The sequence below is a fragment of the Uloborus diversus genome, chromosome 8 (assembly GCF_026930045.1).
Source record: "Uloborus diversus isolate 005 chromosome 8, Udiv.v.3.1, whole genome shotgun sequence".
Taxonomy (NCBI): Eukaryota; Metazoa; Arthropoda; class Arachnida; order Araneae; family Uloboridae; genus Uloborus; species Uloborus diversus.
The window spans coordinates 108,509,336-108,535,553 of record NC_072738.1 but is presented as its reverse complement, the minus strand read 5'-3'; the positions used below and the strand labels follow the sequence as shown (position 1 = coordinate 108,535,553).

At 31.9% G+C, this 26,218-nt stretch overlaps 1 protein-coding gene across 1 annotated transcript in view; it reads right to left on the bottom strand.

Annotated features, from left to right (window-relative positions):
• Positions 1 to 1,886: 1,886 nt before the first annotated feature.
• LOC129228533 (neural cell adhesion molecule 1-A-like) overlaps positions 1,887 to 26,218 on the bottom strand; it is a 73,115-nt gene continuing 48,783 nt past the window's right edge. Inside the window, exons 6-11 of the mRNA XM_054863214.1 lie at positions 21,903 to 22,031; positions 18,774 to 18,801; positions 15,982 to 16,070; positions 10,070 to 10,197; positions 9,159 to 9,347; positions 1,887 to 1,982 (exon numbers count right to left, since the gene is read on the bottom strand). Coding sequence (XP_054719189.1) covers positions 9,162 to 9,347; positions 10,070 to 10,197; positions 15,982 to 16,070; positions 18,774 to 18,801; positions 21,903 to 22,031 — 560 coding nt within the window. The 3' untranslated portion in view covers positions 1,887 to 1,982; positions 9,159 to 9,161. The remainder of the gene's footprint in view (positions 1,983 to 9,158; positions 9,348 to 10,069; positions 10,198 to 15,981; positions 16,071 to 18,773; positions 18,802 to 21,902; positions 22,032 to 26,218) is intronic.

The following is a 26,218-nucleotide window of genomic DNA, read 5'->3' as shown; positions in this document are numbered from 1 at the left end:
TTTTTTTTTTTTTTTTTTTTTTTAAAGCAGTCAGTCTTTTTCAGGACACCTTGTAGCATTTCAATGTTAAAACCAGGGCAATGGAGTCGTTGAGCCGGAGTTGAACTGATTTCGGGGTAAAAGATTTGGAGTCGGGAATTGAAAGCTTTAAAATTTTCAGGAGTCAGAGTTGGTCATTGTGCCTTTGAATATGCATTGCTGCCATAGATGCAAAGTCGGAGTCAGACTTATTTTGGCTAAAAAACGAACGTTAGTAAAACATATGGGTGACACCTGATAGGTGTGAGTTAATTCCTTCGTAGAGCTATTGCTTTAAATGCATAGTGTCACTCCTTGTACGATAAATTCCTATATGTATAGATTATTTTAGCCCCCTACCCCTCGCTATCCTGAAAAACATGCTGATGGCCTCAGAGTCCTAAGTCGATAGCGATAGTTTCCGTTTTAGGCACTCAGATTAATAAAACATATTTTCTTTCGTTTCTGTGTTCTGTAGGGTATTAAGCTGTAGAAAAAAACGATGCCATAAGTATAGGATATACATAGCGGGAAAAGGATTAATGCATAGAGAAAAATTAAAATTGATCTAGGACATATTTTACGTCAATTGAAATTACAGGATGTCTGAAAAGTCCTAGACATATTCAAGGAAAAGCAACCAATTGTTGTATAAAAATGCGATTTGCAAAAAAAAAAAAAAAAAACTTCACAGGTTAACAAATTGTTTTATGGCATCGTAACCCCCCCCCCCTTCATATTGCGTTTTAAAATGGTGCTGTACAGTCACAGATAGCAAAACAAACGTAATGCAAGGTGTTTAATCATCTTATTAACCAGAAAACTTGCTAGAGCTCAATGTGTGCACCGCTTGTTGCTCAAACTACATCTAAACGGTACTCAAGTTGATCTATCCAGGTCTACTTGAGTAACTCGCATTTTCAGACCTTTAATGCTACACAATTTGACATAAATGAACACACACACACGCACACACTCACACAAACCTGCGAAGTATTATCGCGCAAACAGCATGTTCGTACGATGATTTCATTTTTAAAATGTGATAAGGACTTCACGACTGCCCCATATGTTCCAAGAAAATGAATAGAGGAAACCGCTTGAGAGGTGCGTGCCGGTACCACCCTAAAAGCACAATCGGTTGGGAGATTGTTGGTCAACAGCGGTGCTTATGGTTAGCAAATGGTAGGCTATGTCCTCTATAGGCAACTGTTACCCAACCAACCATTTGCAGCGAAGGACAAGCCATCTGGTATAGTGTCAAACGATTTCCCAACGATGGCCCATCAAAAATATTCACGGTTGACCCAACGATGCCCAGAAACTGTAAGGCAATCGTTGGTTCATCGTTCCTTGATAAACCAAAATTCCCCACTGGCTGCTACCCGTTAGCCTAGCCACTATTGGCCAACCATCTCCCCACCGTTAGTACTACTTGGGAAATTATTTGTGATATACAGTGGTATAAAATTGTTTCATTTCGCAAAGATATAAGGACTGAAGTGTTAAATGCGCTGAAACAGTTTGTGTGCTACTTTCGTAATTCATACTTTTTTTTTCCTGTCTTGATAATCTTGATCAAATGAGTGGATGTGAACATCCAGGAATGACGAAGGCATATGATTTTAAAAGTACTTAACAAAAAGAAAATGAACGCATCCAATAGTTTCAAAACACGATGCAAACAAACACTTCACGTGCGTGCCGTTTATTTCTGTCCAAGTTCACTGTTAATGGAATGAAAGTTCCTAAACAAGCACAAGTTCAGATGAAGTTTTAATGAAAATACTATGCTTGCTTGGTTCTGACAGTCACTTGCAGATCTTGCTTCTCTTGAAGACATATTTATCTTACATAAAATAGTTGTTGTTTTGATAAGTCTTGAGTTTCAACTTCAAACAGATTCTTTACACATAATTGTGATTAAGAGTTCATTTTCGATAAAAATATTATTGACAATGTGCCTGAAATAAAGAAAAATGCTTTAGATATACAATTGGGAGAAAGTGATAATTAAAAGAACGTTTTATAATTAACTTTAAAAAACTATACAACATTAGAAATTATTTTTGTTGCGTGAGCAAATATCATTAAGCGTTTTGTATCAGACCAGCTCAATTCATGAATTTTATTCAATTCATGTTTTTTATTTCGTAATTCGTTAGTTTTGATGAGTGATACTATAGTCTATATTTAGATAATTGGCGTGTCATAGTTAAAAAAAACTTTCATACACTTCACTCTTTCCCCCTTCGGGTAGTCATGGTTGAGACACTATGAACTTTTCCCCCACGTTGCTTCTGCAAGACATAAAATTTGCAGAAGCAACGTGAAGAAAGAGTTCATAGCGCCGTAACCCTGACAACTAACATGAGAGAAAGAGTGGAGAGGAGCAAATTTATTTGTCGTTGACATGCCAATTCTCGTTACTTAGAATATAGCGTGCTACGAAGTCATTAGGAGTGCTTTCAGCTCAATTCTGGTAAAAAATTATTGACAAATCCCGTTTTCTTTTAAGAACAGCTCACTTCGTTATTTTTAAACTTGTATTTATTATTATTATTATTATTATTATTATTATTATTATTATTATTATTATTATTATTATTATTATTATTATTATTATTATTATTATTATTATTATTATTATTATTATTATTATTATTATTATTATTATTATTTATTTATTTATTTATTTATTTATTTATTATTATTATTATTGTTATTATAATTTTGTCGTCCCTCCAGTAAAAGCTTTTTAAAAAAGGCTATAACTGGTTCCGGTACAAAACGTCTCATATAATCAGAGTATTTTATGGTATTTTATAGAGCGAGATAAAAAATGAAAAGTTCTGTCTACAATAAATGTTACACAATTGTAATACAATTGCCCTAAAAAGTTCAGCTTGGTTTCCTAAAACATTTTGGCACAACGAGCCGTAACTATTTTCCTTATTGTTATATTTTTGTCTTTTTTTTAAATAATTCAAACTAGATTTGAAAAATGATGATAATGCAAACAATCTCTTATCTGATGAAATAAATACGTAAAAATATATAAATGATCAAATAAAGTAGTAGTTCATTTTAAACATAGCAGAAATATATTTTTTTTCTTAAAAAAAAATCTGCAGTTGTTTTTAGAAAAAAAAAATAATATTATAAAAATAAGTTAATTAATTTATTAATTAATAAAAAAATAAATTAAAAAAAGCACATCAAAATAAGTACATTTTGTGCAGAAAGAAAATCTTTTGCAGCTCTTCCTTTTAAGCAAAAATAAAGCGATTCGGATTTATTTTTCTCTTATTTCCAAAAATAAAATACTTCTGGCAATAAATAATTAATTTTTCTGATCCCACTTGAAGAAAGCAACATTAAGTCAAGTCCATATGAACCCGTGCTCCTTCAAACCAGAGATGGGCAGATTCGTATTAGTAAATCCGAATCCGAATGTGATTCACAGCACCTTAACGTGTCAATCCGAATACGAATACATTCGTATTCACAAGTGTGAATCCGAATACGAAATTCGGATTCATACCTATGAATCCGAATCCGAATCTATTCGGATTCAGACCTATGAATCCAAATCATTTCTGATTCACATCTATGAATACGAATCCATTTGGATTCACACTTGGATTCACTGAAATATTCAATTCAAAAGGCTAATATAAATAAATAAATGTTTCTTTGTACCTCGCTACAGTTCGAATTTTGGGTGTTAGCGAGTTTTTGGATGTATATTTATTGGCGTCAAACTAAGTAATTGACCCGAAAATGAACTTCCTACTATTTGGAGCCCCAAGTCGAATACTACTGGACCCAGGTTTTAGAAGTTCGTAAAAAGTTAAAAATCATGATTTTATGGTCATGAACACTAAAATTTTCGCTAATTTTTCGTACAGTCAAGTGCCCATACTTGGGAAAGTTTTGAACTTTTACCTCTAGTAGCATATTAATCGTACGTTTTCGATTCGAACGAAGTATTCTATTTTCAGGATGTGCCTTACTACGTCCCTTCAAGACAAGGTATAAATGTATAGATTTGTCCCTTTAAAAATAAAACAAAAAAAAAAATGTTCATTCTCCCAAGTTAGGGACCTCCTTCGGGGGTTCGTGATAACGAATTCTTCCCTAGCAGATATAAGACTAGCTTTGAATTCTTCCACAATATCAGTGGAGTGGTATCGCTGTAAATGGCGTATTAAATTCGAAGTATTCAAAATGTTCACCTGAACTTTAGTTTTTGAGGGAACATTCGCATCACATTTTAAACATAAAACTCGAATAGATTTAAGAGAGGCTCTCTCTAGGGAAATAGTATCGGCATTATCACTCATCGGCTTGAAAAAATCACCACATAGTGCTGATCTAAGCGGAAATCGCAATTTCTGAAAAGGTTCGCATTCCGAATTCAAAGAATTGTCCTCGGAATAATAAGTAATCTTACTAAAAGAAACAAAAATAAATCATATTGTTATTAAATAGATGCAATTGCAACCGAAGAAAAATATAAAAAAAATCGTAGTAGCAATTAACATTAAAAAATAAAAAACTTGCAATATATATATATATATATATATATATATATATATATATATATATATATATGAAACGAGATTACCTTTCAATGAAATTAAAAATAATAAATTAAATTGGATACGTACCTAGAAAGAGTTAAGCTTAGAGTGGTTCAAAAGAACTTTTTTTAGCTAGAGTCCAGGACACACCCTATTTTTTTTTCAGACTTACTAATAGTATTACGCTGTAAAAGTTTAAGTTTCTTACTCAAATTTTAAGAGGTTGCTCAATTTAACATTAGTCATAGCATGGAAAATGTCACAAATTTGGAAACATTTAATTTCCCCAGCAGTGTTTTTTTAAATAATTTTTTTTTGCAATGTATATGCTTATTACTTTTGTATATTATAATATGTATTTATTATAATTTTGTATATTATGCATTGTTATTTCAGTTCAATGTAATTTTAACGCCCCTCCCCATACTTACGATGTTTGGGGGAGGGAGTTGAGCACTCTCTTTCAGTTGAAATAAGAAGTCAAAATTCTTCCGGTATATTACTATCCTCAAGTCTAAAAATATTGAGGGGTGTCCAGTTATCTATTGGAAACTTTTTTTTACATGTATTTTTGAACCACCCTAGTTAAGCTATTTACTTATTCACTAAAAAATAAACATACAATCCTCCTCAACTTACAGTAAGTCAAAACAGTGAGAAAAAAAATGCATGCGTTTTATAAGATAAGAATTCTAAAAAACAGTCTTCTTTTCAGACCTTGATGAGTTTTATTAAAATACAAGAAGCATATGGTTTCCTTTTTTTCTTCGTGCATTTTATTACAGATGTTATTTTTAACAAAAAAAAAAAAGGAAAATAATTCAATGTTTTACGCTATTTTTATTCTTCCTCAGTTTATGTACTTCCATATTATTTCCTTTTTTTTCCTTCGAAAAAAGAAAGGTGTTATTTATTTTGATTGTTAAAAAATTTCTGGGAAATACACCCATATGGATATGGGACTTTATATTGTAGCAAGATGTTATCAAACTCAGATGTGTAATTATTTTTTACTGATTTTTGAATTACTCAAACTTAGAGTTTATGAATTTTTAACCATATATAGGAAAAGAATTATCTAATTTAACATCTAACTTGAGCATTTTAACTTGTTAGTATCAAATACTATTTTAAATAAATTTATATTTAAATTCTGAATTCTATTTATTATATTCTGATTCTATTATAATCAAAAAAATCCGATTTAAATAAACAAAAATCCTAGTTTTTATATATGTATTTTTAAAAATCCTGATTTTTATCAACCCTGTTATGAAGTAAGATCCAACAATTTAAACACTATTTTGTAATCTGTTTAATAAAATATGTAGAGTTTTTTTGCTGTTCTTGAGTACTGATTAAAAATTTCCCGATTTATCTGTTTAAAATCACTGTATTCTGTCAGTGCATTATGTTTTTATACATCATTCATTAAAACTTTTTATGCAGTTTAACCTCAAATTATTTGACAAAAATTCCCAGCAGATTCCACCGTTATTTCCATTTGAAACTGCATTTGAGGAAAAATCTCAGCAATTTGATGCAGTAAAAAATATTTATCGCCGCTTGAATTTTCATTACGTTTCATAACGAAACTACCGTTCTTGCCACTCTAATCTCTCTCAAACCGGTCTCCGTGCTTGGTCTTGGCGGCCAATGGAAGCAGTATACGAGTCGTTCCTCTACCCTATTATAAAACTCTTTAGTACAAACAAGAACGTTTTCGCAGTAGTCAACGGTTGCGATAGTTGAAAATAAATTCGAAATACAAAATACAACCTAGTTTTCTTTTACGCATTTTCTGTTTTTTCGTGAGAAATTTGGATAGTAGAATGGTAGAACTATCAGTAAATAATTATCTTTGTGATCGATGCTTCCTTCCGGAGATGGAGTGTAGAAATGTATGTTTGTATTATTGAATAAAAAACCGTTTTCTTCCATCATAATATATATTTGTTCTTCCTTTTAAACGAAACGTTTCAGAGAGAATTTGCATTTTCAACGGTACAAGTATCTGTAACATCAACAAATTTTTACAATCAAATTTGGTCCTTTGTAACACCAATCATTGTATATTCATTATATTTTAAAGTTGTGAAATTGAGATAAATTATCTGTGATAAAATTATATATACAAATCAAGTTTCACTTTACATGACTTTGGTAGAATTCCACTTTTAAAATTTTTGGACACTTAACAATATCGTCACTTTTCTTCAGAAATTCACTTGCACCGAAAACTCGACCTGTAGCGAGGTACAGATAGACATTTATTTATTTATATTGGGCTTTTGAATTGAATTTTTCAGTGAATCCAAGTGTTAATCCAAATGGATTCGTAATCACAGATGTAAATCAGAAATGATTTGGATTCATAGGTCTGAATCTGAATAGATTCGGATTCATAGGTATGAATCCGAATTTCGTATTCGGATTCACACTTGTGAATACGAATGTATTCGAATTCGGATTGACACGTTAAGGTGCTGTGAATCAAATTCGGATTCGGATTTACGAATACGAATCTGCCCATCTCTGCTTCAAACCTTTTAGAACTTAAGCAGGATGGGAGAGATTTTGTCTCTTTTGGACGCCTATACAAGGAAGCAAGTGAAGAGGAGAGGCTTGATTCGCATTACATTTTGGGCAAAGAGGATACATCTTCAGTCGAGACAAATTGACATATGCCTCTGAGTTTGAGTGCATCCACTACGAAGTCTAGCGAAGCACGTTTGGTCCCGTCAACTGAGACAGAGCAGCACCAAGTCGGTTTCCTTCGTACCAATCATTCACGGGAGGGGGGGGGGGGGGTCTGTCTCTAAAGATTGTTAATATCCTGTTTTACTCGGGTGGGAATTTCAGAATAAGTAACCCTAATTTTAAATTTTTGATTTTTAAAATCTGATTATGTTTTCTTTATTTTTGACGTGTCTTTTTTTTTTCTGTGAAATTTTTGCGATGTAGGCATTAAGCTTTGTCTGCAGAAAAAAATAATAATAATAATAATAAAAAATAAAATAATAATAAATAAATAAAACTAAAGCGCTAATGATTATTTCCGTGGTGCGTTGCGGGATTTCACGAATTTTTACCTATTTCCCCGTAAAATCAAGTATCTTTGCAAAAAAGTTTCCTGAATTGCTTCAAGTTGCGCGAACGCACACTCCTCACTTGTGTAAAATTATCTTAAGCTTTCAGTTTAAAGATTAACTGAGTGTATTGATTAAGTGTATCGTCTTTAGTTCGATTACGGCCCGTCCAGGTTGACTGGACTCCCAATGGGAGCGATTAAGTCATTTAATAGCTGCAGCTTTGCAAGACAAGAATTGGCGGAAAGGGATTGGTTTTTACTTGCAAGTCTGCCTTAGCTATGGCCATGATTTTATTGATGCTTCTGGAACTTTCTTAGAAACTCTGGAAGGTTCTAATCAGTTCTGTAATGTCGACCGATTTTCCTTTGAATGCTCTACACTGTAAAAACGATTCAGAAACGTTCCTGGAAAATAATAGGCAGCTGATGTGCCCAATTTCAGTCAGTAACATGTCTTACAAAAACCAGGAACGTTTTCTGATAAATGTCAGTAACCTTCCTGAAATATTAAGAAATCTCCCCTATTAAAACCAGTGTGAACCTTCTAGAAAAATTAAATAGGTTTAACTTAATTGATTAGAATCTTCCTAATTTACCAAGAAGGCTCCATAAATATTCGAGCAACCCCGGCCAAGCTACGCGAAAATTGCAAGCAAAAACCAAGCATATTCCTTGCCTGCAATTCCTTTCTCGTAAAGCTGTAGCTATCCAGTGACTTATTTGCTCCCATTGGAAGAAAACGTTCCTGGTTTTTGCAAGATATGTTACTGACAGAAATTGGGTGCATGAGCTGCTCATTAATTTCCAGGATCGTTTCTGAATCGTTTTTACACTGTTTTCTCGTGTTTTTTTTTTTTTTTTTTTCTTTCTTTGAATTTTTCGGGGAAGTAGACTAAAAATGAGAACATATGCCGAATATTATTATGTAAACGGAAACGTTCAGGAAAATATAAAAGAAAACTCATTAGACGTGCTGTGAGCAGAGTGCTTGACAAGTATAAATGAACTTCACAGAATGTTATAAAGAAGAATTTTGGACTGTAATTTTATTTACAACTTTTTTTCATTTTAGGTAGCTTTTTGTTATAATAAAATCTAGACTGCATTAGAATTAACTAACATTTATTGTCTGTTTCGAAAATAAGTGCACTTTTAACTCTAAAAAATCGCATCATTTATGCCAACTAATATTTATTCTTCGCAACGTCCCGGTCCAAATATTAACTAAATAAATTCAATAAAATAAATCCAGAAAATGACAGGTTATCAAGTATCGGTAAAGTACGTGCAGCAGGTTTTTCTCTGTAGGGGTTGTTGTCCTGTCAGAATGTGAGCGAATTTTCTGGTTTTGGCCAGGTTCTTGATTGCCGACTTCTGGAGACTGTAGGATATATCTGAATATACACAGATACAAATTAGTTACTACAATTATAAAGTACATAAGCAGGCTGCATTTGTCTTACTTTTCAGACTTTTGTTTGTCTACTTGTAGTCGTAAGTTCTGTATAACTGTCTCCAAGTACTTGCTTTGCTGCTCGGCTTAAAACTTTTGGTGGTGAATATTCTTGTAATAATGTTGGTTGTAGGGATAGCTCTTGGGATAGCGGTGGGGTAGGAGATGTACTTTGTAAAAGTGGAACTCCGGATGCAGACTGGGTAAAAAAAAGAAAATATGATGTTAATTACTTATGTATATTAAAAAAAAAAGTAATTTCATCTGACATTTCAAACAATTTTATAGAGTTAAAAGAAGACTGAGTGATACTTTTGAGTCAGGCATTTTGGTGCTTACCGACATCAAATCACCCCTAGTTATGTGTTAAAGTACTGTAGAGGAATCTTAAAGTGCCAATCCAACTGTTCAATACCATTGTAATGTTCTAATCAAACTCTAAAAAACTTGATGGAAATTACTTTGATTAACAATCCAATGATGGCTATATTTTTCTCGAGGAACTCTTCTCATTGGATACAGAAGTAAATAAAGAAGAATACCTAACTCAACTGTATCTAAATATAAAGTTTTTTTTTTTTTTTTTTCCTATCTCAGACCATATATGTGGTAAGAAAATAATAAAGAAAAAAAAAAAAAACCTATTAAGTTAACCGTCTTTTATTTTTTTTCTATATCAGGCATACACGCGGTTAAAAACAAATCGGTTAATTTTTCTTTAATCTCAAATACGAATTTTTTTTTTATACGGGTATCTTTTTTTAAAATTTTAATGCGACCATTCATCTGTGCTAACTTAGTACTTTAATATTTTTATTATACTTTCTACTATTTGAGGAGATCAATAAGAATGCTTTTTTCACCCCAAAAATACCTCAGTTATAATGCAATGTAAAATAAATGCACCAGTAAATGTCTTACAAGTTTGCTCCTAGAATAGCTATCCGGAGAAAGTATTCCTGGAACACCATCTACGGAAGATGTCCGCCAATGAAGTCCATCACCGCATAGGTCGTCATCTTCATCCATGGTTCCTTCTTTTAGAGGACCTGAAATATGAATTCGTTCGTTGATGATTTAGACTTGTTGTTAATAAGAGACATAGATGAAATTTAAAATACATATAATTAAACTGTTGGCGCTTTCTTGTTGAATAATGTTAACCGATTCGGGTTTTTATCATTATGCAATCATAACCTGTGAGTAAAAAGGGTCTTAGCTTGTATAATTGATGAGGAATTGAAACTGTAGTAAGATAAAGAATATACAGTATTATGCAAAGTAATGAAAATATCAACTTTTACGTTAAATTGCGCTTTTATTTTTGAGTATCAATAACGTCCGAGTGATAAGCTCTGCAATGTAATTTATTATTCACAATATGGCCCATACTAAAATAAATCACAACTAAACAAATTACTTATGTTTATTTATACTTCATGAAAGAAATATTAAAAAGAGAAAGAACTAAGTTTAGAAAACTATGATAATGTGGGTTTGATAATTTAAAATGATTTATAAGCTTATCTCTTTTGTCTTTTGATTTTGTTTTAACTTTTGTCGTGTCAAAATGTATAAAGGAGACGCGGGAAAGGTTGAGGTATCTAATTTACATCATGTACTCCGAAAAAACTAAGCTTCTGACTACAATATAAAAATTTTAAAATTAAGCTAAACACAAATGACACGGCTTTGATCAATCTACATGGGTTTTGCTAGAGTTAAGTAGATTAACTCCTTAAAGAAAATTTCCCTTTAACTGGTTGATAGTTCGATATTTAATTTTCAAGAAGCAGATAATAAGAAAGAACCCACCATTTTGCTTAGGATTACTTTTAAAATTTTGTCCTTTTTAAACGAATAATGGATAAAAATCCTTTTTAGGCATTCAAATGATCCTTCACTACATTGCTCATTTTTTGACGTCATGCTATTTCAGTCAAAAAACTATCATCAACAAGAATTATAACATTTTTGTAAATGAGAAATACGGGCATTAAAAATCGTAATATCTGATTATAAGCGATACATAAAAAAAAAAAAAGCACACATTCGTGACATCGTGACCCACTAGTGGGTCGCAATGGATCACGCACGTTTATTACTGGTAGGCCACGTACTATTGAGCATTGCATTGTTGCTGAAAATCTGTGTGCGTACTGGAATCTTTTCGTATCGCAACTACGGTTACACGGGTATCGGGAGCCTAAGAAAAAAAAATATATTGAAGTTTAAATACGCGAAGAAATAATATTGTAAAAAAAAAAAAAATCCGTCTTCCGAAGTGAAGCACTTCTTATTGCCGCGATCAAGTTAATTTTTGAAACATAAAAAGCGGTTTAAACATTAAAAGCAAGTTTAAAATGTTCCAATAGAAAAATAATTATGAATAGATGTTTTAGAACCAGAAGTTCAAATTTACTTTCTTCTATAGGCATGCATTGGGGAGGGGGGAGAGTATTTCGCCGCATATCCCTTTATTTCATATTGTAAACACTTTTATTATTATTTTTGTACTTAAAGGGAACGGCAATGGGAGAATGCTCAATAGAAATGGCATTAAAACAGAAATCAGTTTATTTCTTAACGCAAGCACAGCCAATTTTTATTCCTTCCCTTGAAATAATGAGCCTTTAAAATTATATACATTGGAGCTACAAAAAAAAAAAAAAAAAAAAAAAAAAAAAAAAAAAAAAAAGGAAAAGAAAAGCTATTTATAATAATCTATTAATTAATATTATAAAACGACAATTTTTCTTCAATGTTTGAGAAGCTGATCTCATTTTTGAAATAGGATTGAAATTTCTTCAAAAATACCTCCCTTAAGGGCCAGGGCGCACCCCCTAAATATCGTGGAGACCTCCTCCCCCAAATGCAAGAGTACCCCTAAAAATGACAGAAATACCCCTAAAAACACCCCCTCCCCCCCCAAAAAAAAAAGAAATCAAAGGTGCAGTCTGCACCGTGACCTTCCCCTTTGTGGGCACCCCTGATTTCTTTTAGGAAGACAAATATCTGAGCATTGGTACCACCGACAATACTTTATACATGCAACCTCTTCCTTCTAACACGCGCAGTGCAAGTTTCCCGTTTTACAGTTCACAGCAATGTACATAGATGGCGCCAGGTGTTTAAAGGTAATGCGCTTGTACGATCGATCTAATTCAAGATTCGAATTATACCAACTAAGTATTAGTTCCTGCAATAAAATACGATTCAGCTCGAAAATAAATTGTTTCCTAAAAATAGAGGTTAATTTTAAAATTGAGTTCGTGTGTTCCATCGCATATGGAGGTTATTTGTTCTTTGAAAGAGGCAGATGTTTGAACTGTTAGTTTTTCATTCTCTTTTATTAAATAGTTTTTCGAAAGTTTTAAATAATATCATTTTAACTATGAGAAATCTCGCCTAAATCCTAAAATTCTATCGTGGTTTGCAGTAATAAGTTTTTGAACAAAAACTAAGTATTTGATTAGTCTATAATTATGGTTAATCGATATATTTTAAAGACAATGCATTAAAATTTCATCAGTAGCCACAAATCGGCTAAGAGATATAGATATTATTGATAGTAATCATTTAGCATAGCAGAGAAATAATAAGGGAATCGAAATAATAAACTAAGAAGTTCATCCAACTCATGATTTTATGCCATTTCAGAAGTTTTTAAAAAGTTTTTTTAATAGATGGTTTTTCAAAAGTTTTCAAAGAGTAGATTGATTATACATAGACGTTCTACGGCCATCTTCTACAAAGAAAAAATGCAAGCGAGACCATGACAGACCTAGAAAACGGGTTTGATTGGACCAAAAAGTTGTAATAAGCTTTGTCCTAGTATTAAATAGTGAGGACGACAAAAAGTGTCATAAAGTTGAAAATTACGTCTTTTGTTTTCTAATGCTCCAGCCGAAAACATTGATCTAGTACTCTTTTTGGTTGAAAGCGCTTCCTTGGCCATATAATGCAACACGAATCCAGCGAGCCATGATCCAAATCATATGCGTATGATTTTAAGGTATGCGTATAATTTTAAGGTATCTTATGCTGTTGTATTCGGTTTTATCATAAATATAGCAAAGTCACTCCGGTTGAAGATACTTGCAGGGCCTGATTACCGCACAGGCCAACTAGCCCTAGGCCTGGGGCCCTATCTTCCTAAGAAGCCCAAAATTACGTAAAGAAGTATGCATAGCAGCATAGCATTACAACTATGTGAAAAATACGTGTAATTTTAAAGTAATAATAAAAAAAGAACGACTTTTTAGTTGGAAAAGAACTTACTTAAAATATAATATTTATTAATTGTACCAGTTACGAGTTTACCATGTCACAATTATGATCATGAATGAACATGATAAATGATTTACATAATTCTGTGATAGGCAAAAGGACCCCCCCCCCCAAAATCAGTCTTCAAATGGCCTCGATGTTATTGTAGGCCTAGGGCCTCACTTAGTTAGTGGGTACTTGAAGTTAATGTCATTGCATTCAATACTTAATTTGCATGGTAGCTTACGGGAGCTCAGCTTTTGAAAAGCTTTTTCTTCAGCGAATTTCAAGACATTACATGGTAAGCAGTGGAGCTCATCGATATTGCGCTCCGGAGCTCATCATTATATCAATTTCAGAACTAATAAATACTCATTTTCCTTCCATTGAGTAATATGGGATGATGAATTCACACAGAAGAGAGATAGTACACAACGACGTGAAATGTCTATATTAAAACTGTGAACCATAACTGCTATATTATTTTCATTATTTTGTGTGTTGGGGGGGGGGGGGGGTACTTTCGCTTCTCACTCGATTTCCAAATTTTAGAACTACCCCCTTCTGAGCCAAATTTGTCCTATTTTTGCTGTCAGTATTACGTTACTAATTGAAAATAAAATGTATGTAAGCAATAATTGTATTTTTCGCTTGTCTGCTGTGCAAAATCGAAAACAAATTGTTTAACATTTTAACTACTGTACTTATTACAGAAAATTTTATTTTTCATTTTTTAAGTAGTCGAAATTAGAATTGAAGTTAAATTAAATACGAATCATAAATACATTACGTTTTAAGTAATTTTGGGCTCATTCACTTTATTTTCTTCGAAATTATGCCCTGGTAACAATGATGTTTTTATTTATATGGATATTTTAAACAAGACACATAAGAAGTGCCTTATAAAGTCTGTAGTTATCAAAACGCATGCCGGAGATCAACACATGCTATCGCTAGGATGTACTAATCTGGTCACCATAATGATTTAATCATTAGTCATGAACCAAACCACATGTCATAGACATATATTATTTAAACGAGGTATTAATCATGCACTGAATTATGTACTGAAGACCAATATTGATTTCGAAAATAGTTCTTGTATTTCTAACTACGACCTTTTTTTCCGTGTGCAGAATTAAAAGAAATACCAATAAAGTATCAGTAAATACAGTTACAGACAAATAAAATATTATATAACTGGTAAGGTGTGTAAAAACAATGCTTGCCACTTACCAAAAAGTACGTAGACATGAATAACCAACAGAATTTGTAATGATCTATTTGCGTTAATTTCACCGCTTTTCTCAGAACATGTACTATATGCAACTCAATTTCAATCTTGTAACTAAACTATTTATAAGTTGCAAAATAAAAAGCTTAATGTGTATATGCTGCATATTGACAGTAAATAATACACATCATAGTGCAGCAAAACTGATTAGGTTCTACTTTTTAAGATAGCAACGATTGGTCTGTTTAAAAAAAATAATAATAAATAAAATAAAAAAAATAAATAATAATAAAAAAAAACTGATGACCGTTTTAGCCAAAACTTCCCATCTGTTGATTTTTTTATGCAGATATTTTTTTCTTTCAAAGAAGAAAAAGAAAGGAAAAACATAAGCCTAGCATTTGATCTATATTTTACAATAAGCACGAAGAAGCATGCAAATAAAACTTAGAAATGTATTATTTCGAGGATATCATAAATAAATAGGAGACCTGAAGGAATGCCAAAGAGCGTTCAGGGTTTTTTTTTTTTTCACATTTTGGAACAAATCTTGGTGCTAAAATTAAGAGTTGAGTGTTGCGAAAGAGTAAAAACTGTTTTCTATGGTGTAATAACGAGGAAAATAAATATTTCATAATGAGGTTGGAAAAAATAATTATCATTATATCATACAAACTAACTTATTATTATAGTAGTGTGTACATATATCAATTTCTGGATTACTAAAAACTAGTCTTTTCTGATTTTACCTTGTATTACTTGATGATATTTAGTTTTTTGATTGCAACTAATTATTTTATCATTGCGTTTATCTAAGCCATTAAAAATTTTCGATATAATCAAAATCTATCCATATCATTCTGTGTGTGTGTTCCTTATTTACCAGGAACTCAATAAAAGCACTAATATTGACAGCGAGATTTAAAAATGTGCAAACTAAGCAGAAGTAATTTTAAAACATTGATAAAAAGAACTTCAACGAACTTCACTCAAAAGAACACACGTCTGGAGACATTCCTTTTAAAAATTCAAATACCAAGGAAATAAAAGAAATTTTTCCAGATATATTAATGGAATGTTCTTTTCCGTCAGCTATTACAAAGGAGAAAAAAACTTGCTGATAAGAAATTCTCTAACAGTATGACACATTTCTTATCAATTTTCGAGGATCGAACTTTTTTTTCGCTCTTGTCACTTGACACGCGAAAGATAATGGTTAAAGTTTCTAAATCTTTGGATTTTGCCTATAATTAATTCCTGTTTGACACATTACGGGAAATTGGATTAAAATGATTGCGATACTTATCCATAATTTTCACAAAAAAATTACCTGGTATTATATCTGGGCACTTTTCTTCTCCGGCACAGCTGCATGATTTCCAATCATCATCTGTATCCTTCCGCAATGGTGTTTGACACCTGGAATTGAAGCATGAAATTGAAAAGGAACTCTATCGCACGTTTTTAACTGTTCAGTGAACAAAAGTGTACAAGGTAGATATTACACGTTTTTCTAAAATGCATGGATTTTTTTTCTTTCAATCGACTCAGTGTAATTATTTTTTACTTAAAATTTCTAGGGTTTCTTTTAGAGGGTAATAGTACTCCCAGACATTTTCAGAAGAAGGAAGATCATTATGGAGGAGTGAAAATACGGAAACAGATCAGACCAGTGATTAATTCCATAAATACTCTTTATCAATACAATGGAATATAGCAGAGTAAGAAGAGTGAAGTAGTCTGATATTAAACATTTCGTATTAAAAAAAAAACAAAAACAAAAAACAGGGTTTGTAGTAAAGACACGAGATGAAACAAATTTATTACATGAAAATATTTTAATTCCTCATTAATCAGTTTTGAAAGCATAGAATGTGTTTATCATTCACTTCTTCACATAAATGTATGTACATATGGTGTCACTCTGCATCATCATTTTTGTTCTTATGAAGAAAAAATATCGTTTTCATACACATACTAATATTTCGGCACAGAAATATTAATATGAAATCAGAGTGGTTCATTGCGAATCTTCGAACCAATCGGGCCTTAGATCGAGTCCCGGTCAAGACATTTCCAGCATATTCACAGATTTTTTGATTATTTTTTTAATGAAAAAAATACATAATAAACAATGTGAACACTAAACATTACTTGAAATGCGTGTGTTATATACGCGTGCTTCAACAGATGCTCGGTTCATAACCAACAGCCGTGCTCAATGCAGTACACGCCACCACTGACAAGGAGGGGAAAAAAAAGACATATCTCACAAAAAAAAAAAAAAAAAAAAAAAACTTAAATGTAAGAAATTACTAGAGAAAATTGCTTACAGTTTTTTTTTTAAACATAAGGTGTGAAAATGCATTTCTTCATACTTTTGAGGGCTTTTCCGATCCTCAGTAAGTGAAATACGCTCGCAGAAAAATGAAAAATACTCGTTTTTAGTGTACATCATTTTAGAAAAATCAGCATGAGTAGCATTGAGTAGTGATGTATTGGCCCTTGGCCACTTGTTTACTTTCTATCCAGGCAAAAATAGCTAAATATCGTTTAAGTCATCATCGTGTTTACTCCTCATGAATTAGTTTTACATTGCAGAGGACGTACATTGATTTGAAAGACTTGATATAATTATCTCGTGATTTTTTACATTTCAATGATTTTTTTTTTTTTGAAGTGGCTTGTTCTCATTCATAGGAGGACTATTTTTAACTTTATTTCTTTTAATAGCTTAATTTATCTATCTAAGTGAATTATTTTATATTTTAGGATAACGTTTTTTCTTGTTAAATAGATTATTCTATGAAAAAGTCCCTCAAATGACGAAATACTGCATGGTATGAACTAATAGTTAGTTTTTGTGTAGCTTTGACCATAAAAGATGGAAAGTTTTTGGCCTCCTACACAAATGTAAATTGTCATCAACAAGGTAATCCTTAGTTTCCAACTGGGGTAAATCCATTTTATGGCCAAGGTAAACGTGTACTACACTCCAAGTCAAGTACTGCTGAAACATTATGTGAGGCAATGATAAGCAAAGGCACTGTAAAAAAATTCCGAAACGTTATTGGTTATATCCGTGGAACGTCTCGGGGTTTCACACGTTTTCACCTATTTCCCCGTAAAAGCGAGTATCTTTACAAAAAAGTTTCCTGGATCACTACAAGTTGCAGGCGTGCAGACTTTTCACTGTTGTGAAAAATATTTTTAGCAACCAGTTTAAGGATCAAATGAGCGTATTTATTAAGTATACCAGTCTGAGGTTGCTTGCGGTCAGTCCAGATTGGCTAAGCTTCCAATGGGAACGAAAAAGTCAATGGATAGCTACTGCTTTGCCAAGCAGGAATTGCAGGCAAGACATATGCTTGGTTCCTTCTTGCATAGCTTTGGCTGAGATCGCTCTTATTTTTATGGAGCCTTCTTGGTAAATCAGAAAGTTTCTAATCAATCACACTAAACCTACTTTTCATAGAAGGTTCTAGAGACATGACTGGCTTTAATAGGGGAGATTTCGCACTTCTTCAAAAAGTTTTGAAGGTTAATTTCAGAAAGGTTACTGACTTTTAGCGGAAGACGTTTCTGATTTTTCCCAAGATATGTTACTGAAAGAAATTGGGCACATCAGCTGCCTATTATTTTCCAGGAACGTTTCTGAACCGTTTTTACAGTGGGGATGTAAGTGGACATTTTCAATTTTTGAGTAAAACGCGTTTAAAGATAACATCCTAGGTAGGCTTCCATTGATTTATTTTCCTGTATAGCTGCAACTATAAGTTCTACTAGTACCATCTCTTGCCCTAAGACAGAGGAGGGGTTCACCTACCATGTGTATTGGTTTCTCTAAATTTTTAATTTTGCTACTTACATCCCTTTGCTTCTCACTGCCTCATATTTCCTTAATGTAAGCATACTGTAGACTATGTAAGACTATAAAAGTAGTTTTTTACTAAAAAATGCATGCCCAAAAGAATAGGTATTGATTTAATAACTGAAAGATTGAGAATTCAACTTTGGTATACATTGTAATATAATTAATTGATGCAATTCCTTTTTGTGCTGAAAAATTGATAATCCAATTCACAGAGAAAGTTTATTACTATATGTATAAATATGACTTACTTGTCGTCTTTTGAACAATCTTGATTTGCTACAATAAAAAAAATGCGTTGTAATTAATATAAATCGAATTAGCTTCTAACACAAAATATCAATTCAATGCGTAATAAATGACATACAAAAAAAAAAAAAAAAAAAAAAACATGACATGTTTTTCTAATAGCTAACTTGTTTCGTAGAGTAACTCGAAATAATGAATTAGGAGAAATAAAGAAAGTAATGATGCAGTAAAAATGCAACATTATAATTTATATCTATTGTGATGTTTCTAAAACAATGGTGATAAAACTTATTGTGTAAATGCAAAACATATGAAACACAAAATAATTTAATTTGAGAGTACACCCTTTTTATGTCATTAATTATTCCTTTTTATGTAGTTAATCATCAAACCCTTTTGTTGTAAATAATTTATATAGTTTCAAGTAACAGTCTTCTATAGTTTTATGTAACAGTCTGTATGAATTTGAAATTTAATATTTTGTTGTAAGAAAAAAACAATATTTTTGATATTATTAAATGATAAAATTTGTATCTCAGACTCAGAAGGACGTAAAGCACATGAGAGGTAATTTTACAGGAGAAAGCCAAAACTCTTTTTCTGGCGCATGCAAAAAATGGGAATCGCGCTCTTTTAACCCTGGTAAAAAAGTGAAAATGATTTCTTTTTAAGAATTGTGTTCTCATGATTCGATGCGGGATAGACTTCAACATGCGATGCACTAATAAACAGAAAATCGCATCTTTTGATAGACTTCCGTCAGTCTGGCTTTGAGGTACAAAACAAATTGTTAATGTCTTTGGAATATTAATCTAAGAGCTACTAATCTTCAGTGCAGCATTTATTTGGTTAATATTAAGCTTATTTGTATTTTAAATGCCTTGTACAGTTAGTCAAATTTTTTGATCTTGCTTTTCTAAATCAAAATTACTTTTAGTGATCATATAAAATATAATTTATCATAAAAAATATTTTTTTTCTCATTTGCCTCATGGAAAAAAAAGACGAAAAAAAAGAAAAGAAAAACTTTCATTTTTTTGGAGGCGAAAAGTTAGGGCCAAAAAAAAAATAAATAAATAAATAAAATTAAAAAAATAAAATAAATGCAAGTTTTATATTGAAGGCAAGGTGCCTTGTTCGCAGCCCGTCATTGTTAACTGAACACGGGACGTTGCCTCTATGAAAGTTAAAAGTTTTATATTAAAATACAGTGTTACTTGTTTATAAACCATAATTTTCAGAACAAATTTCCTATTTGTTTATTTTGAAAAAAAAGTTCAAGTTATGTTATCGATTTCATTTTGCCTCACATTCCCTTACATACAAGAATACTTTTAAGTTTTCAAATACGAAAAGTATAGATCATATAAAACTATAAATAAAAATGTATCTAATTAATCAATACACACCTACGATATTAATTTATGCTAGATAAAATAAATTTCAAACGAAAAATATGAAAGAAAAAAATGCAAAATCGGTAAAAATTCGATTATTTATTCTGATAAAATGATTCTGCTCCATTTTTCCTCGCCAACATGACATTTACTTGAATTTCGACATTCCATTCAAAATTCCGGACATTATTTATATGATCACCAAAATTTCCCACTTCCTGTATTCTTCCTCCTTTCAAAAGAAAAGTCTTGCATCAAATTATGGAAGATTTTTTTCGTTAAGTCTTCATCTGGAAGCTTGTATCTCTGACAGAAGTTTCAATGTTATTTTCAACATTTCAAATTTGTTTCACTCAATTTATGTCCCAATTCTATATTTTGAAAGCTAAATATATATTTCATATCATTTTCTTTTCTTATTACAATGTCAAAACCTTACATTACAATGCATTTCTTCGTAAAACTGTTTTCAACCTTAATTCTTATCTTTAACATTTCGTAGTTTTATCCAATAAATCAATGCCTACACATATTTCAAGATCTGAAACATTAATCTTCCTCGTAACTTCGGAAGTAAAATATTTCAGTTCTGTAGTTTATATTTTCTGGAAAAATCTAGCCATTTTCTGCCAAGGAAAATGCCATGGAGCGTTAAATTTCCCTGTTCTAGAAAGACATCAAAAAGTCATTTAATATTTTCAAGAGAAAATATTGAGTAGTTTGAATAAAAATGAGATACTGGGATAGCCATTATATTTTTTTTATATTAATACACATATTTACGATTTAACAAGTGCAGGTTTGCAATTTGCTTTAATTGTTTGTAAATGTAATACAGGTTGCATTCAGGAGCGGACACAGACTACCATTTTAGGGGAGGGGAAAAGGAATCGGTATCGGGAACATATAACTTTGGGTACAAATAGTTTCTAAAACTGCTTGTGTGTTAGGGGTTCACGTCCCTTCCCCCCAAGTTCAATGGCGCAAATCCTGCCCCCCCCTTCCCATTTTCTCATCCCTTTTACCTTTTTTTAATTTTTCATTTTTAGCTCATTTTTGTTTTAATAATTAAATATATAAATATATATAAAATATATATATTAATTATTTATTTGTTTTAAATTATTATTAATATTATTATTGCTTTGTTAGAAAAGTTCTGAGCTACACCAATAACATACACACACATACACACAAAATAATTAAACAAATAAGATGAAAATAAAGTAAAATAATTAGTTAAAACTAAAAATAAATCTTCAAATAAATTTAAATAAATATGTTAAAACATTTAAAAAATCCCCCCCCCCCAAATCTTGATGGTGCAACTTCTGCCATAATCCCCCTTCTGTGGGCACCCCTGTTGTGTATCAATAAAAAGCCCGAATTGGCCAGAAATAAGGCCCCTGGTAGGATATAAAAGTTACGAATTAATTCCATAAGCAATGAAATTAACTTATTATTCTGAATATAAACAGTTAAAAATAATTAATGAATTGTAAAGATTACTGAAATCGTTTACATTTTATTCATTAAGTATTTAAGCACAATGGGTGGGAAATAATCTCGATAGTTTTAGGGAGGGGCAAACCGATTAAGGAAGGAGTTTTATGTATGAAGAAATATCAAATAAGCATTTGTTTCTTTATTGAAAATTTCAACAGAACTTGACAAACAATACTTAAAAGGATAATTTATAAAATATATGGACGTTTTATAAAACATATAACTTACTTTTTCTGTGATGATGCCTGCTTCGAAATTTCACGACAAGAACTATAATTAGTGCCAATAAAACCAGACCAATAACGATTGCCACTAGAACAACTAGCACCGGGTTGAAACTAACTTGCCATACATCATCTAAAAAAGTGAAGAAAAAGTTTATTAAAAATTTAAGGCATTACTGCATTCGAGATTTCAATTGAGAATTTCTAAAGAAAATAAGAATACTCTGATTCATGATGTAATTGGGGTTTGGTATTTTAAACTTGCTTCCAGTCCGTTCAAGACAGTTGCAAAACGTCGTGCTAGTTGCAAAGAAATGTTTTCACTCAACTTTAAATCATCACCCAGCAGTAAAAATTTGATTCCCGTGTGAAATCATTCTTTAAAGACTATTCTTAAGTTATACTTCATCCGTTCTAATGCACGTCAGAAAAAGTGTTTTTACAAATCTGTATACAGGCCATTTTTTCTCGCAAATTTTTAGTTTCCATTCCATTGGCTTATTGTAAATTAACCAAAACATAAACATGGTAAGATAAACAGAAATTTTTGAGTATAGTGGAAAAGAAATCAGATAGGACTTTATTTAACATGTTTTAGTAGGAAAAGGGTTATAGAAATAGTCTTTAGATTTAAGAAAAACATTTTTGTTATTATTCTATTAGCCTTAAACTTAAAGCAAATGACAACAAATCAGAAATAATAACGTGTTGTAATTTGCTTATGGATAGCTAATGAGCTGCGCAGAAAGTCTATGTGACAAAAGTCGCGTCGTTGTTGCGCCAGTGAGCTTTCGTCGTTGTCGTAATCGTGCGTTAGATCTGAGCGGTAAATCTTCGAACTCGCATCGTAGAGTCGCAGGATCATTGTAGTCGGATCGACGATATTCCATGCACGATAAGGGTGACTGTTGCTCGTTGAATCAGTCGTAGTCTCAGAGTCTCTCAACTTTGAATTCTACACCAATAACCTCTGAAGGTAAAGGATTAGGGGTGGTACGGCTTTTGGTCTGGGTCAAAGAGACAGAGGTGTCCCCCGGGCTCCATCGAACCGGCCCATGCAGAGTAAATGCTGTGCGTAGAAATTCTGTGACAGAATCTTCGTTGTTCTCGCAATCGGTTTGAAGATCTTCAGAACGATTTACATTAAATGATATCCTTTACATAATGCTTCACATAGTCCACACACTACCTCAAAATGTCTTCCCATTAATCATATTTAAACTACAATGCAACACCTCTTTATTCAGTGTATTGAATAAGTAAGTGTTTAGTGAAAATAACTTAACTGAAGACGTAATAAGCATACTGAACATATATGTAATACAGCAATAAGTTTACCGTGGGTTCGTGACCATTTTGATCCTGGGTTTATAGGCAAAGACTAAGACAATAATATTTTTATAATTTGAAAACTTTTTTTTTCAACACAGTAACGCTATTATTTTTACTACAATAGTTTATGTTTTTGTTTATTCTTTGTTAATGTATGTGTTTCTTATTGATTAATTACACCTGAATATTAAAAGAATACTGGAATCTAAACAACGTTTCATACATTTAGCTAGAGCCTTCTTTGAATGACCGAGACAAAGTTTCAAAATCCGACACAATGATGTCATTTTTCATTTCTGAAGTCCTTTACAGTTCTGAGAATAACCAATATTAACTTTAGCTTATTTTTTACTTGCACTTAAATCACGCAATATAATAATAAATTTTTAACCCAAAAGAAAACTATAAATCATTAGATACCATCTCCCATGAGGTATAAAATGAATGGTGTAAAGTGCAGACATAGAAATAAATCTTCTCGAAGTATTTTAATAGGCATGATCACTTGCGAATATGTGAAAACATTTATTACTAGCAATATTGTAAAGTTATGGTTATTTTGACTATTTGGATTCTCAGAGGTATAAAGTTATGCAACGATTTCCGATGGAAAAAAATTGCTTTTCCGTTAGATATTAGCTTAGAATTAAGAGGCTGTGTCTGTATGATAGGTTTGGAGAGAGTAGAGTTGAAGTGATAATTGTACAACAAGCATCCCATTTGGATAACATTCCAAGTTTTTGCGTCGTTAAAATTAGTTAAGTACGAGCGGTAATACGTATTTCATTTCAAATTAGTAAGTCAAAAGAAAAAGTCATTTTACGCTATTATTTTCAAGAAAAGAATTTTTAACGTTTAAAAACTTTCCTATCAGTGTCCTGCTATGGAACTTTATTATAAATCTTAATAGAGTTTGTTTGAATATTGTTTCTTGATTAAAAGCATCAATTTAGCTAAATAACATTTTAAACGTATGAAAACTAGATTACCACTACTTAGATTTCATTTTTCACTGACTCAGTATAACTGCATAGTAATGGACAACCTGTGATAAAATTCCGTTTTGTCCAAAAGAGGTTTATCTGAATACTACGCAAGCTACTCGAGCGTCATTTGCATTTAATCATTCGTCCTTAATTGTCGCGAGGAATTCGGTTGGATAACACACAAAGCCTTACTAATGGTGGGTTAAATTTGATTCATCATTCTGCAGCTTAGAAAACTCGACGGCTGAGAGGCATTTAATTCGAGTTAAATCGTGAAAGGTCAGAGTAAAGCGTAATGAAGTATAAGACATTTGTTTGCGTGAGACTTAGTCAACAGTCGGCGTTCTTTCTCAACTGTCCATTTAAATACGGGCGGGTGCTGTTGTAATTATCGTGTTTAAGTTTGTAGCCATTAGGGATTTACCTGCGTTTCGTGTCGTAAGATGTAATAGATGTAATTTGCGTTTTTATTCCTTTGTTTTACAGACAGAAATTATGCACCCACAAGCAAACACGCGTTTACTGTTTTGCAAATCCCTGCATAACTTTATACCTATGAGACATCCTAAGTTAAAATAAATGTAACTTCACAATATTACTAGCATTAAATGTTATCGCAAGTGATCAAGTCGATAAAAATACTTTGAAAATATTTAATTTTATCTCTGCACTTTACACCATTCATTTTATGCCTCTTGGGGGAAGGTATTCAATGATTTATAGTTTTCATTTGGGGATCAAAATTTATTATTATATTGCGTGCTTTAAGGGCAAGGAAAAAATAAGCTACAGTTAGTATTGTTTATTCTCAGAGCTCGAAAGCAATTCAAAACTGAAAAATCATATCATTGTGTCACATTTCGAAACTTTGTCTTTCAAAAATGTACATGATTTAATAATACAGTAAAAATTCTTATTACAAAAAAATATTTTTACCGGAACCTCGTTTAACCAAAGGTCGGTTTCCCTGATTTTTTTTTTTTTTTTAGTTTATTTACTGTATGTTAAAACGCTATCAATAAATCTAATTTTTTATTGCTTTTCAGTTAAAAAAATATTAATTTAGAAGTATATTTTTACAGCGTATATAGGTTTAAGATTCAAGAATCAGCATCATTGAAGTCACAATACAGATTAAAGTTCATCATACTCTAATGCGACATAAGTCATGGGATAGAAATGTGAAAATGCACAGATGGTAATAATGTCCCGATCAAAATGTATAAATGGGCAGTTAATTAGTAGGATTTTAATTTGTACCCAACTGGCTCACAATCCAACCATCTCCGATTTGGACGACGTTTTAGAGAAGTGCAAACACACCGTTGAAACTAACCTGTGCAAAGTTTTAGCTTCCAAGACACAAATCATAAGGATGTGGAATACCTCAAAAAGAAAAGAAAAAAAAAAAAAAACTGGGCTCCAAAATAACCTCAAATGGGGGAATTTCGCTGAACAACAATTTGTTTCGCAAAGCTTATCCACAATTTTGGATTCCTTTTTTTATTGAACCTAGATCCTCAGGATTTGGGTCTTGGAAGCTGAAAATGTGTATAAGTTAGTTTTAAAGGCATGTCTATATTTCTATAAAATTTCGTTCGAATCGGAAATCGTTGGGTAGAGACGACGAGGACACGAAATGACTACGTTTTTGACTCACCTTTTGCTATGTGTTTCCTGTTAAAGCCAGTGTAACTCAAAATAAATAATAGGGAGCCGCTCTACACTGTAAAAAAATTCCGAAACGTTACTGGTTATTTCCGTGGAACGTTTCGTGATTTCAGAGGTTTTCACCTATTTCCCCAAAAAATCAAGTATCTTCGCAAAAAAGTTTCCTGAATTTCTAAAAGATGCACGAATCAGACCTTGCACTGGTGTGAAAAATATTTTTTGCTACCAGTTTAAATATTGACGGAGCGTGTTTATTAAGTGTATCGGCTTTAGATCGTTTATGGTCCGTCCGGATTGACTAAGCTTCCAATGGGAGCAAATATGTCACTGG